We start from the raw sequence: 14250 nt of genomic DNA, 5'->3' as shown, positions 1-14250 counted from the left end.
TTTACTGTTATTTATCTCTTTAAAATAACTATATATAAAAATAGTTCTAAAGAACTAAAATTATTAAGAGCAAGACAAATCTTATAACAAAAAATATACTATTTTGTTAAAAAAAATTACAATATAATTATGTGTAATTGAAACAAAGTCATTATTTCGTTATATAAAAAAATAAGTATAACTTCTAGTCATATACAATATTTCTTAGTTTTGATTATTATTATTATAAAATATATAAAATTTTTACTTTATAATTTTAAACAGTATTATATATATATATACATATATATAATCAAATTAAACTGCGTTGGTGTTTGTATATCATATATATTATAAAATAGATCCTTACATACAATTTATTGTGTATTTTATTATAAGATATCAGAGATATGTTTTATTTTAAAACAAATTTTAAATTATATTGTTATTATGCTACATAATATTTAAAAAAAGGAATTAAACTTATATATATTCATATATTAGATACTGAAATAACATATTCTCATATAGGAAAATAAAATAATTTCAATTTTTTTACGATTTACTTTTCTCATATGTATGTATAATGATTTTATCTTTTCAATAATATTACATCTTAAACTTTTTTTTAACACTATTTTTTTGTTAATTTTGTAAAAAAATTATTATTTAATATACATAAAATTGTAATGATCACAAAACTTTTTAAGAGACTGTTAGGAAATACCATTTTGTTACAATATACCAAATTATATTTTCTTAAACATTAAAAGAAAGCGAATCGATGCTAATTTTACAATGTAACAAAAATTGATGTTTCAAATTAGTGTTTTCATAATTTCACTTGAATGAAGCATATATGCATCATATAATTTGATCCTAAATTGTACATACATAGAAATGTATAAAAGATACTAAAAATATATAAATTAAATAGAAATGTACGATAAATAAATTTAGAAATAATATGTGAAAAATTCTAATAATCAGTGGATACTGATATATGGCTTTAAAGGCGTGCGATTGTATATGCGTGTTACGTTTCTCACTCGTACATAAGAATTACATACATGTATACATATTATCATTCTCATATATATATATATACACACACACACACATATATATATATATATATATTGTGTGTGAGTAGTTCTATTGTATTGTTAGTTGATATTTGAGAAACATTGTATAGTAGATTCTGATAGTATAATTATATTAAATGGGCCAAAGTTGTAAAAAATTTATTTTATTATCAAACCTATCTAATTTGTAAATATAAAAAAAATGTATTAGTCATAATCTAAATCTTAACATAGAAGGTATATTGACTAAACTCATACTTCACAATTTTTTACAACAGGATTCATGTTTCTTAATTCTTAATGGATGAAATTTTCTTTTACATTTATTACATGTAATAAGCTGAGACTGATATTCCTCCCAATTTACTTGAGCATAACTGAATTCTAAAATAATGATGTTAAAATTAAAATATAAAATATAATACGATATAAAAATAGAGAGAATTCTCATTTCTAATATATTATTATATTTAATATTCATTAGTAAATTGAATTAAGTTTTAAATTTATTATGAGTTAACTTACCTACAGGATCTTGATATTCTTGTTCTTGTTCTTTTATTGTAGAATTAGTAGATATAACTAATGATGTATCAGAAGTGTTACAAGATATTGTCATATTTTGATTTGGACTATGAATTGGTGTTCTAGGTATTTCATGTTTAGGTTTCATAGGATTAAAATCATTATCATTATCATTATCCTAAAAAAAAATATTCAATAATATGTTTATCAAATTAAATATATATATACATTTATTAGATAGATATAATACTTTATCATGTGATTTATTTTCATTACAAATGTCTATTTCATGAGAATTTATTTCTTCTACAAATAAGTTCGGAATTTCATTTGTTTTATTGCTAGATATTTCTTTCATATCTTCTACTGAGAAAGGAGTAACTTCTTCTGAAAACAAATTTTTAATCAAATTATTTATAATAATAATTTCTTTTTTAATCATATTTCCTACCTTTTGAAGTATCAGTATTATTTATTGTTTTTTTTGTATTTTTATCTTCAGCTCTTTTCTTTTTATGTCGCAAAGTTACCATATCATTCATTACATTTTGAACATAATTACTTGTTTGTTTTTTTACATGTTTAAAATCCTTATTTATTTGAATTTCATTAGAAGTACAACTTCTTAATGTACGTTTTCTTATTTCTATATTATTTTCTTCTTGTTTTTTTTCATTAGAAATAGATTTAGATCTTTGCATATTCTCAGAATTATTTATATTGTTTTTTCTAGTTCTAACTTTTTTTGGATTCTTTTTATCATTTTTATTTTCCATTTTTTTTAGTTTTTCATTTTTTTTTTCTTTTTGTTCTTCTTCATCTGATACAAATTTTAATTCTTTTGGACCTCCAAAATAAAGTGCTGGAGGTTTATATTGATCTATATTAAAAGCTACTTCTTGTATTGTAATATTTGGACTAAACAGACTTTTATGTTCATTAATATGTGATGTATTTTTATTTATTATTTGTTGATTTTCTATATGTTCATATGATTTATTATGTTTTAAATTTTCTTTGTTTTGATCTTCATCTTTGTGTTCCTAAAAAATCACATTTTAATTATAACATAAAATAGTACAAATTTTATAAAATATGAAAATAAAATTCTACCTGATTTTGACAAATATCATTATTACATTTACACCATTCTTGACATTGGTTGTTTTTTTTTACACAACCACAGATTTTGGAAGAACATTTTCCTTTACAATTACAACCACGTAATATTATTTTACTATTTTTTTTTTCTATTTTTTCACTTTGTGAATTTTTTTGTAATGTTTCATTATCTATAGGAGATTCAAGTATATTAGTAGAATTTTTTTCAGGTGTTTGAATCATCGAACAATTTTCAAGAGAATATTTTCTCAAATGATTAATTTCAATAGTTAGAAGTTTCACTTGTTCCTGCAAGCGTGCTATTTCTAACATAGTATCAATTTCACGAGTTTGAGTTGCAACATTTTTTTTTTCACTAAAAAAAAAAATTTTTTTCACATTTTACGAAAAACATAACAAATAAGAGAAAATATTAATTTTTTTATAATATTTTATAATATTAAATTATAATGTTAATATAAATTAATAATTATCTATTGATAAAAAATTAATTTTCTTTGATTTTAATTAAAGATAAAATTGTAAATACACAAATGTCAAATTTAAATGGAATTTATATAATTTCAAAGATACAAAAAAAATTAAAGTGAATAAATTACATACGTTTTAATCTCTATTATTTGAGACATTTTACATAAATTGAAAATGTCCAATAATCTTGAAATTATTTGAAAAAGAAAATCAAGATTCAATGTTATACTACACACGTTATGGCGTTTAAGTGCTGATAATGTGACAGTTGATCCATGTTTAAATTCCAACCATGGAAATAGAACAGATATATAATCATGGAAATCGTTTTTTATCGTTTTTTTTTCTTGAAAAATTGAATATTTATTATATTTCAATTTCTTAATAAAGGTATTTAATTTCAATAATACATATGTTTTATAATTAAAATTTTAGTAATTGTATAGATATCATACATTTTGAAATACAACTTTTCATTACTAAAGATGGCGCACTTGTAGTTTATAGAACGTAAACAATAATGACAAATCATAATATATATGTAAACATAATATAATATTTAAAAAAAAAATAATATGATTAAAATATAAAATTTCATCAATTTTGTAGATTATAATTTTTTATAATAAATATTAAATATAAACACAAAAATATTTGATTACATTTTTTATATTTAAGAAATTTATATAAATAAAATAACTAAAATGTAAATTTTTTTTATAATATATAAATAAAAGTATCTAAATAAAATTATTAAAAAGATAAAATAATTACAAGCAAAAAATATGAAAGTATGAAAGTATGAATATTTTCAGTTAAGTTTTTTTCAGCAAACATAATAAATTAAGAAAAAACATTATTTTTATTTTGTATCATGATATTGTAATATTTTATATTTTTATTATAATATAATAATTACATAAATAATCTATATAATTAATATATAAAAATATAACAGTAATTTTATTTACCATAACTATATGTATATATATTTATGCACGATTATTATTAGGCATTAAATTTCGAATACATAAAAAATATATAAACACAAAAAAAGAATAATATAAAATTTTATAATACCTAAAATTTATACTTGATGTTTATCATTGTTACTTGAAAACACCTGAAAATTCAATATTTCAGTGTTTTCTAATATTGTTATATTGTAATATTGTGCATAACCTTATCTCTAATTTAATAAATTCTGATGCATTTTCTAACAATGAATTAAAAAATAAAAAAAATAAAAAAAAAATATGAAACGATCAGAACGAGGACTCGATTCCTTCGTTTCTTTCAGTATGGTGTCTGAGGCTATATGATTAGATAAGACCTCGGTTCATAGTGCGATCAAGATGCAGAACGCATAAGAGACCAAGAGACCGAAAGACCGGCCTCAGTTAAAGCTGTGTGTGCATATCGGCAAATTCGTTAGCAAATAAGAAAGTTTTTGAGTTAAAAAATCAGTGTGCGTCTCATAAGTAGCGTACACATGCTTCATAAATTTCTCGATCGGATTTTGTGTGAATAGTCACATTATTGTTCATCAAATCAAATCCAATTATATTTGTTTCAATATTGATGCTTTTTTGATTAGAAGTTTAAGTTCATATTTTTTTCAAAAATTAAGCTATGATTTTGTTTTCGAAAAAAAAATCCGTTTATAAGACGGAGTCGGATTGAATGTAATTTTTTTATATCTGATCAAGAAAATAAAAGAAAAAAAGAATTAAGAATGCCAGCCTGCACCAGCGAAAACGTCTCAAGAATTTGGTCTTCGAGTCCATCGAATTCCAGAAGCAACAGCGTATCACCTCCTATTCCTAGTTCACCTCTATCTACTTCACCACCCTTGATATCACCGATATTAACTGTGAAACGATCTATATCGAGTATCTCTAATTCTTCTTATATATCGAATACTTCCCACTTATCAAATATTTCTCGATCATCAAACAATTCAAGCACTCCTACTGTGATATTTTCATCGAGACGACAGCAACAACAGCAACAACAGAGATTACAGTTAAGTTACCAAACTCAATTGACACAAGGACAAAATCACAATCGGAATAATTCATTACTATTGAAGATTTTCACTGCATATATAGATTTTTTACTCAAAACACTTCAAGGCATCGTTAGCGTAATAAGTTACGTCATTTGGGCACCAGCACTTTGGGCATCTATTTGGATTTATATGTTATGGGTAATTTTTCAATTTCCCTTAACTATTTTTAAATGGTTTTTGACTGTGCTTTATGTTCCAATTTCGGAGAGGACTCGCTACAAACGGTGCATTCTTATCAGTGGTGGCAGCACAGTGCAGACAGTTCATTTAGCACGAAATTTTCATAAGGCAGGAGCTAAAGTGGTGATTTGCGAATTGGAAGGGCTGTTTGGTTTGGCCAAGTTTTCAACTGCGTGTTCCAAATTCTATACAATTCCAAAACCTGGACCTGAAAACGTGATCGAATATATTAAAGCTTTAAAAAATATCGTCCAGAAAGAAAAGATTATTTATTATATCCCGGTGAATGCTACTAATACGGCTTATTACGATGCTTTGGCAAAACCTTATTTGGAGATTATGGGTTGTGAGTGTTTTGTGCCCAGTGTTAGTGAAGTGACAATCCTCGAAGATCCTTTAGAACTTTTACAAAGATGTCATGCATTAAATTTACCAGCACCCAATTATAATGTTTTACGTTCTATACAAGATGTATCAAGAATGTACGAACAAAATGCATTTGCTACCGAAAGATATTTGATGCTGGCCGCGGGTCCGGTTGGAATGAGAGATCGAAGTAAAATAGTACTGCCTCCAACATTGAGAGAATTCAGAAATCAACAGTACGAGATTAGTAAGAATAAACCTTGGATAGTAATTCATGATCCTAGTGGGAAACATTATATCACTTGCACTACTGTGAAAGAATCGAAGATAGTGGCTAATGTAACCTGCTTGGTAGATGAGGGACGAGGTTTCGTACCTGAAGAAAGACCTGAAATAGTAAAATGGCTCGACAAGTTTTTTGTTCGTGCGTTTAGCACTAAAATCAATGGACACTTGAGCTTCAGATTGGCCTTAACAAAGGAAGGAGAATTAGTGCCTATCGGATGTCGTGTAGGCGTTAGCTTGCCTTATATCTGTTATACGGAAATTCATCCTCGATTGGTATGGAGATCATGTAGACATTTTTCCAGGCAAAATTCTGGAATGCTGACTACATTAGAAAGACATTTGTCATCAGATACAATGAATTATGCATTGAAACAATCAACAGGAGAAACAATCCCTCATTTATTGACTAATGCGCTTGACAAACGAGAAGCACTTTTTGCTTATTGGGATCCGTTGCCATATTGTGCCTATTATCATCTTCAACTGCCATTTAGGCGCTTGGCAGGCATGATTCGAGCACAGCCAGTACAACATAATCCACCATTAGCAGTAGTACAGTAATAATCTTAACTAAAATTATATAAACTTGTTTTTAATGAATATTATTAAAATCCATTTTTTTTAAATAGTTTCAATATAATAATATAATCACAGATCGAGACCGAAATTTGTAAAGCTAGGTTATGAGGAATTCTTCCAGCTTGAGATGAATAGAGAAACAGACTGAAATAATATAATTTGCATTTTGAAGAAGTAATGAGAATAACAATGATCAATTTGCAAGATGAAATTTCGATCAGAATGCAAGGTATTATTATATTAAATAATAATATGTAATAAAATAATAATAGAAAAATAGCAAAATTACAAAATTTTAACTCAATGTTTCTTAATTTTTTTTTATTACGTAATCTAATATAAATTTATTATATGATTTAAATATTTATACTATAAAATTTTTAGATTAGATTGTATAATAGAATCATTATCAAATTTTTACGTTAATCATTGCATGATGAAATAAGATTAAAATTTCGTATTCCTAGCAACTGTATATTCGCAGCCGATCTCGAGTTATAAATGTAAAATATTGTCGAACGAAAAAAAAGAATGTGATTGATTAAGAAATAAATATAAATGACTTCAAACATTTTTACGAAGACAGCCAGTATTCGAAAACATCGATCGAATGAACTGAAATAAAAGAAAAAGATAAATCATATCATATGAAAGAATAAATTAAAAAACTTATATAAGTAGATTTCAAAAGCCAAGTTCATTTTTATTAATGATAAATACTTATGAAATTACAATTTTATATTAAAAATGAAAAAGAAAACTAAAAAGCAGAAGAAAATGTATATGTTCAAATCACATATTATTATCGTTAATTATATATTTTTGAATGTTTCAATTAAATATACTTGTTCCTATATTTGTGAATTTCGTATTGTAAATTAATATAATGTTAACAAAATGAAAAGCAAAATTTATAAACATGTGATTTTACATATTATTTCTTGTGTACCATTTTTGTGCAATTTATTTAATAATATTATCATTTCTTTTCATTTTTCACATTTGTTTGTTTTTCATATTTAATTAAATTTTTTTATTTTTTTATTCATTTTTGTATGAATAATTCAATTTGAATTTTAGCTAGTAGATAAATGACACGCACAATATATATATATATATATATATTATATATATATATACATACATATATACACACAAACATTATAAAATGATATTATATTTAATTCATTACACTTCGTATTATGTTTGACAAATTGTAAATAGTGTTAATTAATTATTCATATTAAACAGATATTAAGCGAATGTTATGATGATTCTCATTTAAGTGCGAAATTCTCATAAATACTGCACGAATGCAAAACAAAATTTTATATTTATAGTATTTAAAATATTTTATAAGAACCCGATTCATAATTAAAATTCGTGTAAATACTTGTGAATATATTATAAAAATAGTCAACAAATCAATAAAATTTATTCAGAATGTAATATTTTTTTAATATATTTCTTTTTATTTAATTCTTTCAAATTTAATCTAACTTATTTTCAAATGACATTAAAAAAAAAATTTTTATAACAAATGAAATTATTAAAAATTTTAAATCATTGATTTAATTTCTAAATAATTAAGATGAAATAAGGGATAATGAATTATATATTGCCAAAATAATAGAAATGATCAAAGTTCAATAAATATTAAAATTATTATCTTACAGTAATTATTGAATATTAATCGATAATTACTGATACTTATCGATTAAAACATAAATACATCTGATGCACTAGTAGCAACAACTTGTCTACAAGTTTAATTGAATTGTTTAATTATATTTGCTGATAAATAATATTCTATATATGATAGGGTGACTCGAGGGCACTTAATGGACTTTGAGAGACAGAGGTCACTCAGTTCGAGAAATGTCGGTATTATCAGTCATCTCCTTTCCTTTTTCCTTTTTCTCATCTTTTCTTTCTTTTTCCTTCTCGGTAAATCTTTATCAATTATTGTCAGCTGTTGTCGACTATTTAAACATATAACTTTATTACTAATTTTTTCTTTTTTTTAATGATAAGATTATTTTTCTTTTTTATTATGATAAGAATTTGTTAATTTAGTTTTAATCAATATTTTTCAAATTTTTACAAATTATACATTAATATAAAATAAGAAATTCACTGAATTAACTTGCATTTTTCTATATTTTAAAATTATTTGATATTCAAGAATAATTATTTCAAAATTATTTTTTTCAATAGAAATAAAGATATAATTTATATAATATATTTATATGGAACATTTTTTTTCTATTTCACATAATTAAAAAAATTACAATATATATTCTACATAAAAAAATAAAGAAAGAAATTTATGTACATATAAATTATATATTATAGTACTAAAGATATATAACATAAAATGTTTTTTGATTTAGAAATATTGTTCAAGTAACTTATTCTTATCGAAAAGTTCAAGTATTCTATTTTTAAAGGAAAAAGGAACCATTTTGAAATTATATCAATATAATTATAGTAAGAAATTTTGGATTTTATAGTGGAAATTTTGGAAATTATTAAAAATAATTTTAATTAATATATTTTTTTTTAAATTGATATATTATGAAAATTTAATAAAATATATTTTTAAATTTTACAGAAATGAAATTATAAACAAGAAATTGCTACATTTAATACAAATTAAAGAAATGAAATATTTATATATATTAGATAAATATGATTTATTTAATAAATTTGTGAATGCAACATATAAAGTTGAAATAAAATAAAAATTATAATATCAAATAGTTAAAAATTAAATGTAAATAATCTATCTCATTTATAAATTCTGTTTCTTCCAAATTTATTGAAATTAATAATAATATTCCAGATTATAAATATATTCTTATATATTTTATGACAAATAAATAAAAAAATCAAAATAATAAATTCATATTAAAAAGTTACATGACTTTTTTAAATTTGATGAATTTAAATAACTTAACTAATCAAAATGAAGCAAAATGAGTTATAAAACTTTTCTTAACGAATCAATTAAATAAGATATCGTAGATTTTTATAATTATGCGATATTTTCTTCTCACAAGAAAATAACGAAAAAATTAATAATCATTGTAAATATTATTAATAACTTGTATAAATTATAGATAAAATAAATTAAATTATATCAAATGGGATAAAAGCAGATCAAAAGATACAGTGACCAAATGTGTAACGCAATCTTATCATGCGATAATATTGAAATGCAGTTCCTTGACAACGGACGTGAAATAAATCAATACGCAAATTCTTTTTATATATATATATATAAAAGTTTCATCCGAAAATAACACATAATATAATTTCTTCTTTCTCTAAAAATAATTTAGATTTTAATTTTTAAATTTTGAGACAAACAACTTATCATTCACAAAAAGATTTAATAATAAATTTAATCATTCAAAATATATAAAAAAAATTTATATATATATATATATATATATATATATATAGAGTCATATCACTTTGATTATTTTATGAGTAATTTTAATGAAAAATATGATAAAAGTTAAATAATTTAGCAGACACTTTAATATGAATATTTTTTATAAATTGATGAAATATATGAATGTTAAATTTATTTTTTTCTTTTAATGGAATCATCATTCTATATATAGTTCATTTTATATACAGACTAAAATATATACACATATATAATCATATTTGAAGAGATATATAAGATATACGACTAATATATATATATATTTGCATTTATAATCTGCATACACGTATATTTATAATTAATTAAAAACATATATTTTTAATTTTTTATTATATATTATATTTATTATACTATATTAATATTATATATATCTATATACATACATATATATATATATATATATATATATATATATATATATAGAGTTTAAAAGACATTTTAAAGTTATATATTATTTTTCTTTGTTTTTTTCATAGAAATTTATTGAAATGTTATAGTGTGGTCCCATTATAGCTGAAAGGATGGTAAAAAGGAAACTTAAAAATCCTTAACTTGATTTGACTAGAAATAACAAGAAGGAAAGTCATTTTCTTAGCCAACGCGTACCACGTGGTTCCAGGTACGGTTCTCTGTGAGAACAAATTCACCTGACTTGCATACCAATGGTTCGCTTATTGCCACCACTTACACCTTACTGCCAATTTTCAGTGAGAAAAAAATTTAATGCAACGATGCAGCGATTCTTCTCTAACATTTTATCTATCGATTATTAAGATTCATATTATTATAAGATGAGTATAAATAATTAAATAATGTAGAATAAATAATATATTATAATTTCTACAAATTCAGGAATAATTCTCATGAAAATTAATTATATAGCATTATCATGACATATTAAAATATACGAAACTGAATGAGATGAATCAGAATAAAATATTCGCGTTATCAAAATATATGAAACTTTTTAAAAAAAACACATTGATATTATGTCGAAAATCATGTATAATCATATTGCATAATAAGAAGACATATTTTAATCACATTAAAACAGCGATTAAAATAATATACAATTTTTTGTTTCATAATGGACAAAAAAAATTGTTAAAAAAAATAATTATACAGTTTTTCCGATTAGGAGCAAAATATAGAAAATCCTGCGACATTTTTTATTCATCAAAATAGAATATTTTATATTTTATATATTTTAAATTGATGAAAATGAATTTTGCCTTATCGTGAAGCAATGCGAAACTTTGTTCGATGTCTGATTATTGCAACTTTATTCTACTTAAGACGCATAGTTTCATTCATAACTTAGGTATATATAAAAGAGTAATTTCAATTTACAATTTACAACTTAGAAATCATATTGTTTAACATCATCGTATAAAAATGACCAGCTCTATTATTTCTTTTATGCAAAATATATCAAAATTGTCTGATATATAAATTACAAAAATAAATTCTTAATATCAATGACGATAAATAAATACTTAAAAGAAATCGTAATTGTGCAATTTATTTTTGGACTTAAATAATTAAGGAAAGAAAGATGAATTTGACAAAATTATTGATATCAACGAAGGTAAACATGTACAATTCTTTGCATACAATTATATTAGCTCAATTATAAAGTTTAATCTTTAAATTTAATATTTCTCCTAAAAAAAAAAAATTTAGTATAATTTCTAACATGATTAAATAGTAGAAATAGACATATAGTTGAAAATAGTATTGATATAAAATTGATAAAGTCGGAGTAACAGGCGCGAGGAACATGATGTAAGATACCATGGTTGTATCTAATCTCTGCGACGAAGCGTCGAAGAAGCGTCCGGCAGAGTGCAACAAGAACAAATATTGTAACCAGAAGGGGGAACTTTCGGTGTATCGATGGTCGGCTATTAATACAGACCGGTTGTTAGTGCTACACGCAGCATCAGTTTCCTCGATAATAAACGTGTGTTTTCCATCTGCTCGTCAATCGTAATTATTGGAAATTTCGAAAATAATTGACGACACACAATTGTTCGTATTAGATCAGCCAGATGGTGAAAATATTTTAATGGAAATCGAGTGTAATATACGAGTGTGTTTAAAATCTAAGAGAAGAGAGAATGAAATTCGTCGTATTTTTTCTCCTGTTCAATTCACTAATTTGCATCGTTGTTGCATATAAAAAAGAGCAGTGTCAACGAAGAACAGGCGAGGAACTTATCTGGGAGTATGACGTCAGAAGACCGTACAGGATCGGTGCATATCAAGTATGTATACTACTCTTACTCTATAATTGAAAGTGATGTCGATAACCCGCGATGTCTATGACACGCGAATATCATTGACATTTGTTGTCATTTTATACATACGTATATAAATTAAATGTTATTTCGATATTAATGTCTAAGCATCACAAATGAAATAGACAACGTAAACACAAATAATTTTATAGTATTAGAATATATGGAAATTATCTGTAAATTGAGTATTTTTAAAATTTTTTTCATTAAACTTCAAATGTTTGAAATTTTTAATAAGAATTTTTATTTGAAATTTGATTTGCAATTAAAAATCACTCAAATATAAGATAATTTTTATACAGAAATTCATAATTAACATTAAAATATTATATTTATAATATTTATAATGTGTTAGTGTATGTATAAATTTTCTATATTGTAAAATTAATTATTGATTAAAACATTGAGTTATTTTTATTAGTATAATAATGTAAAATTTAAATATTTTTCAACAGAGAACAATCAAAAAAAAAAAATGATGTTTTACAAATATAAAGTATAAATATAAATAATCGTTCAATTAACAAATATAAATTAAGCAAAAAGATGTGAAAAAACTTTTAAATTTTCTATTACTGATTTTTTCCTTACTTGGTTACAGGAAGTGGAGGCAGAGTATGGACCAGCAGATGTGACAATCACGTGTATAGGAGTAGATTCTCTATCTGACGAGAACAATGGAGCCATGTGGGTGACATCCGGTGGAATAGGATATAATTTCATTAAAATTAAATTCAAATCGAAATATTCCAGAGGATTTCATTATCGAGTTTATGTTTATGGAAAACCACATCGAATAAATAACTTTAATTTATTGTAATGTTCAATCAATAACAATTAAGAACGTATTTTGATAAAATTCTTTTTCTGATATATTTATTTCGTATTATTTTTTCAAACCTTATACAAATTAATGAATGAAAATTTATAAAACCAATAAAAATAATTTTTATACATTTTATGTATTTAAAAAAAAAATTGAAATTAATTAAATTCAGATTTCTAACAGATTAAATATTATTGTAGAACACAATTTCATTTATTATATTAGAATTTCATTAATAATAAAAAAGAATCTTACCTTTATTTTATTCCTTGCTATTACATTATATTAAATAATTATTTACTATTATAAATTTATCTTATAACCTTAATTTATCTATTAAAAGATTAATGATAATTGCTTTTTGTTCGATGACATTGTTAATCATAAATCTTCACAATTTTGTAGAGCTTGAGTGTCGTGACCGGATAAAATGATTGGATAAAAGTTTTTCCCAAAGTATACAAAGATCGAGAAATTATTATTCCAAGGGTACCAGCCACAGATTTCCTCCGACGACAAGTTCGACGAATAACAAATCGGTAGAAATATGTTTTCTCCTGCGTGCACGAAACGATAGTACAATGGCCCATGCAAACCTGGAACTTCCTGGTTTATTAAGTAGTTACGTGAAAAAATTTGTCATTCAAGAATCGTACGATCTCATTTCTTGGAATATACGTTAATGCTAAGATAAAAGAATTTAACAATAGAGGAAATTAATAAATTAGATTAATTTCTAATAAATGAAAAATTCAATTATCGTTTTTTTTAATCACATAAATGATGATTTTTCGCAGATACAGTAAATACGATTATAAAATTTTTCCAAATATACAATAGATAATAAAATTTCGATTTTCAAACTTTGGATTTAATAAATATTATTAAGTACTTAAGTTTTATGTAATTAATTTTTAGAAACTACTTAATTTAATTTTTAGAAATAGAATAATGAATAAATGATACCATAATAAAATGATGTTGCACCATAATATTTCTAT

At 23.2% G+C, this 14250-nt stretch overlaps 3 protein-coding genes across 7 annotated transcripts; 2 read left to right on the top strand and 1 right to left on the bottom strand.

The window, feature by feature from the left end:
- Window positions 1-1212: 1212 nt before the first annotated feature.
- LOC107965657 (origin recognition complex subunit 1) lies at window positions 1213-3657 on the bottom strand. 2 transcript variants are annotated; one of them, XM_016916914.2, is made up of 6 exons: window positions 3315-3657; window positions 2703-3066; window positions 2041-2632; window positions 1840-1976; window positions 1590-1767; window positions 1213-1448 (listed from the first exon to the last, which is right to left on the bottom strand). In XM_016916914.2, exons 1-6 carry the CDS (start codon window positions 3338-3340, stop codon window positions 1324-1326), a joined length of 1422 nt encoding a protein of 473 aa, XP_016772403.2. In that variant the 5' UTR covers window positions 3341-3657; the 3' UTR covers window positions 1213-1323. The 2 variants fall into 2 exon arrangements, with proteins under 2 accessions (XP_016772403.2, XP_026301627.1); XM_026445842.1 differs by having other exon boundaries at window positions 1840-1973.
- Window positions 3658-4416: 759 nt separating this feature from the next.
- LOC551991 lies at window positions 4417-10893 on the top strand. 4 transcript variants are annotated; one of them, XR_408347.3, is made up of 3 exons: window positions 4417-6644; window positions 6742-6895; window positions 10621-10893. XR_408347.3 is itself a non-coding variant. In XM_006559385.3 (2 exons), exons 1-2 carry the CDS (start codon window positions 4918-4920, stop codon window positions 6812-6814), a joined length of 1800 nt encoding a protein of 599 aa, XP_006559448.1. In that variant the 5' UTR covers window positions 4417-4917; the 3' UTR covers window positions 6815-7508. The 4 variants fall into 4 exon arrangements, 2 of the variants coding, with proteins under 2 accessions (XP_006559448.1, XP_624377.2); XR_408346.3 differs by lacking the exon at window positions 10621-10893 and adding an exon at window positions 7134-7188; XM_006559385.3 differs by lacking the exon at window positions 10621-10893 and having other exon boundaries at window positions 6742-7508.
- A 977-nt stretch (window positions 10894-11870) lies between these two features.
- Window positions 11871-13282, top strand: LOC100576736. The gene is made up of 2 exons (XM_003249434.4): window positions 11871-12390; window positions 13025-13282. Exons 1-2 carry the CDS (start codon window positions 12244-12246, stop codon window positions 13241-13243), a joined length of 366 nt encoding a protein of 121 aa, XP_003249482.1. The 5' UTR covers window positions 11871-12243; the 3' UTR covers window positions 13244-13282.
- Window positions 13283-14250: the final 968 nt, after the last annotated feature.

Source organism: Apis mellifera, linkage group LG16 (assembly GCF_003254395.2).
Source record: "Apis mellifera strain DH4 linkage group LG16, Amel_HAv3.1, whole genome shotgun sequence".
NCBI lineage: Eukaryota > Metazoa > Arthropoda > Insecta > Hymenoptera > Apidae > Apis > Apis mellifera.
Note: the sequence above shows the minus strand (reverse complement) of the source record. Positions and strands in the feature narration are given on the sequence as shown.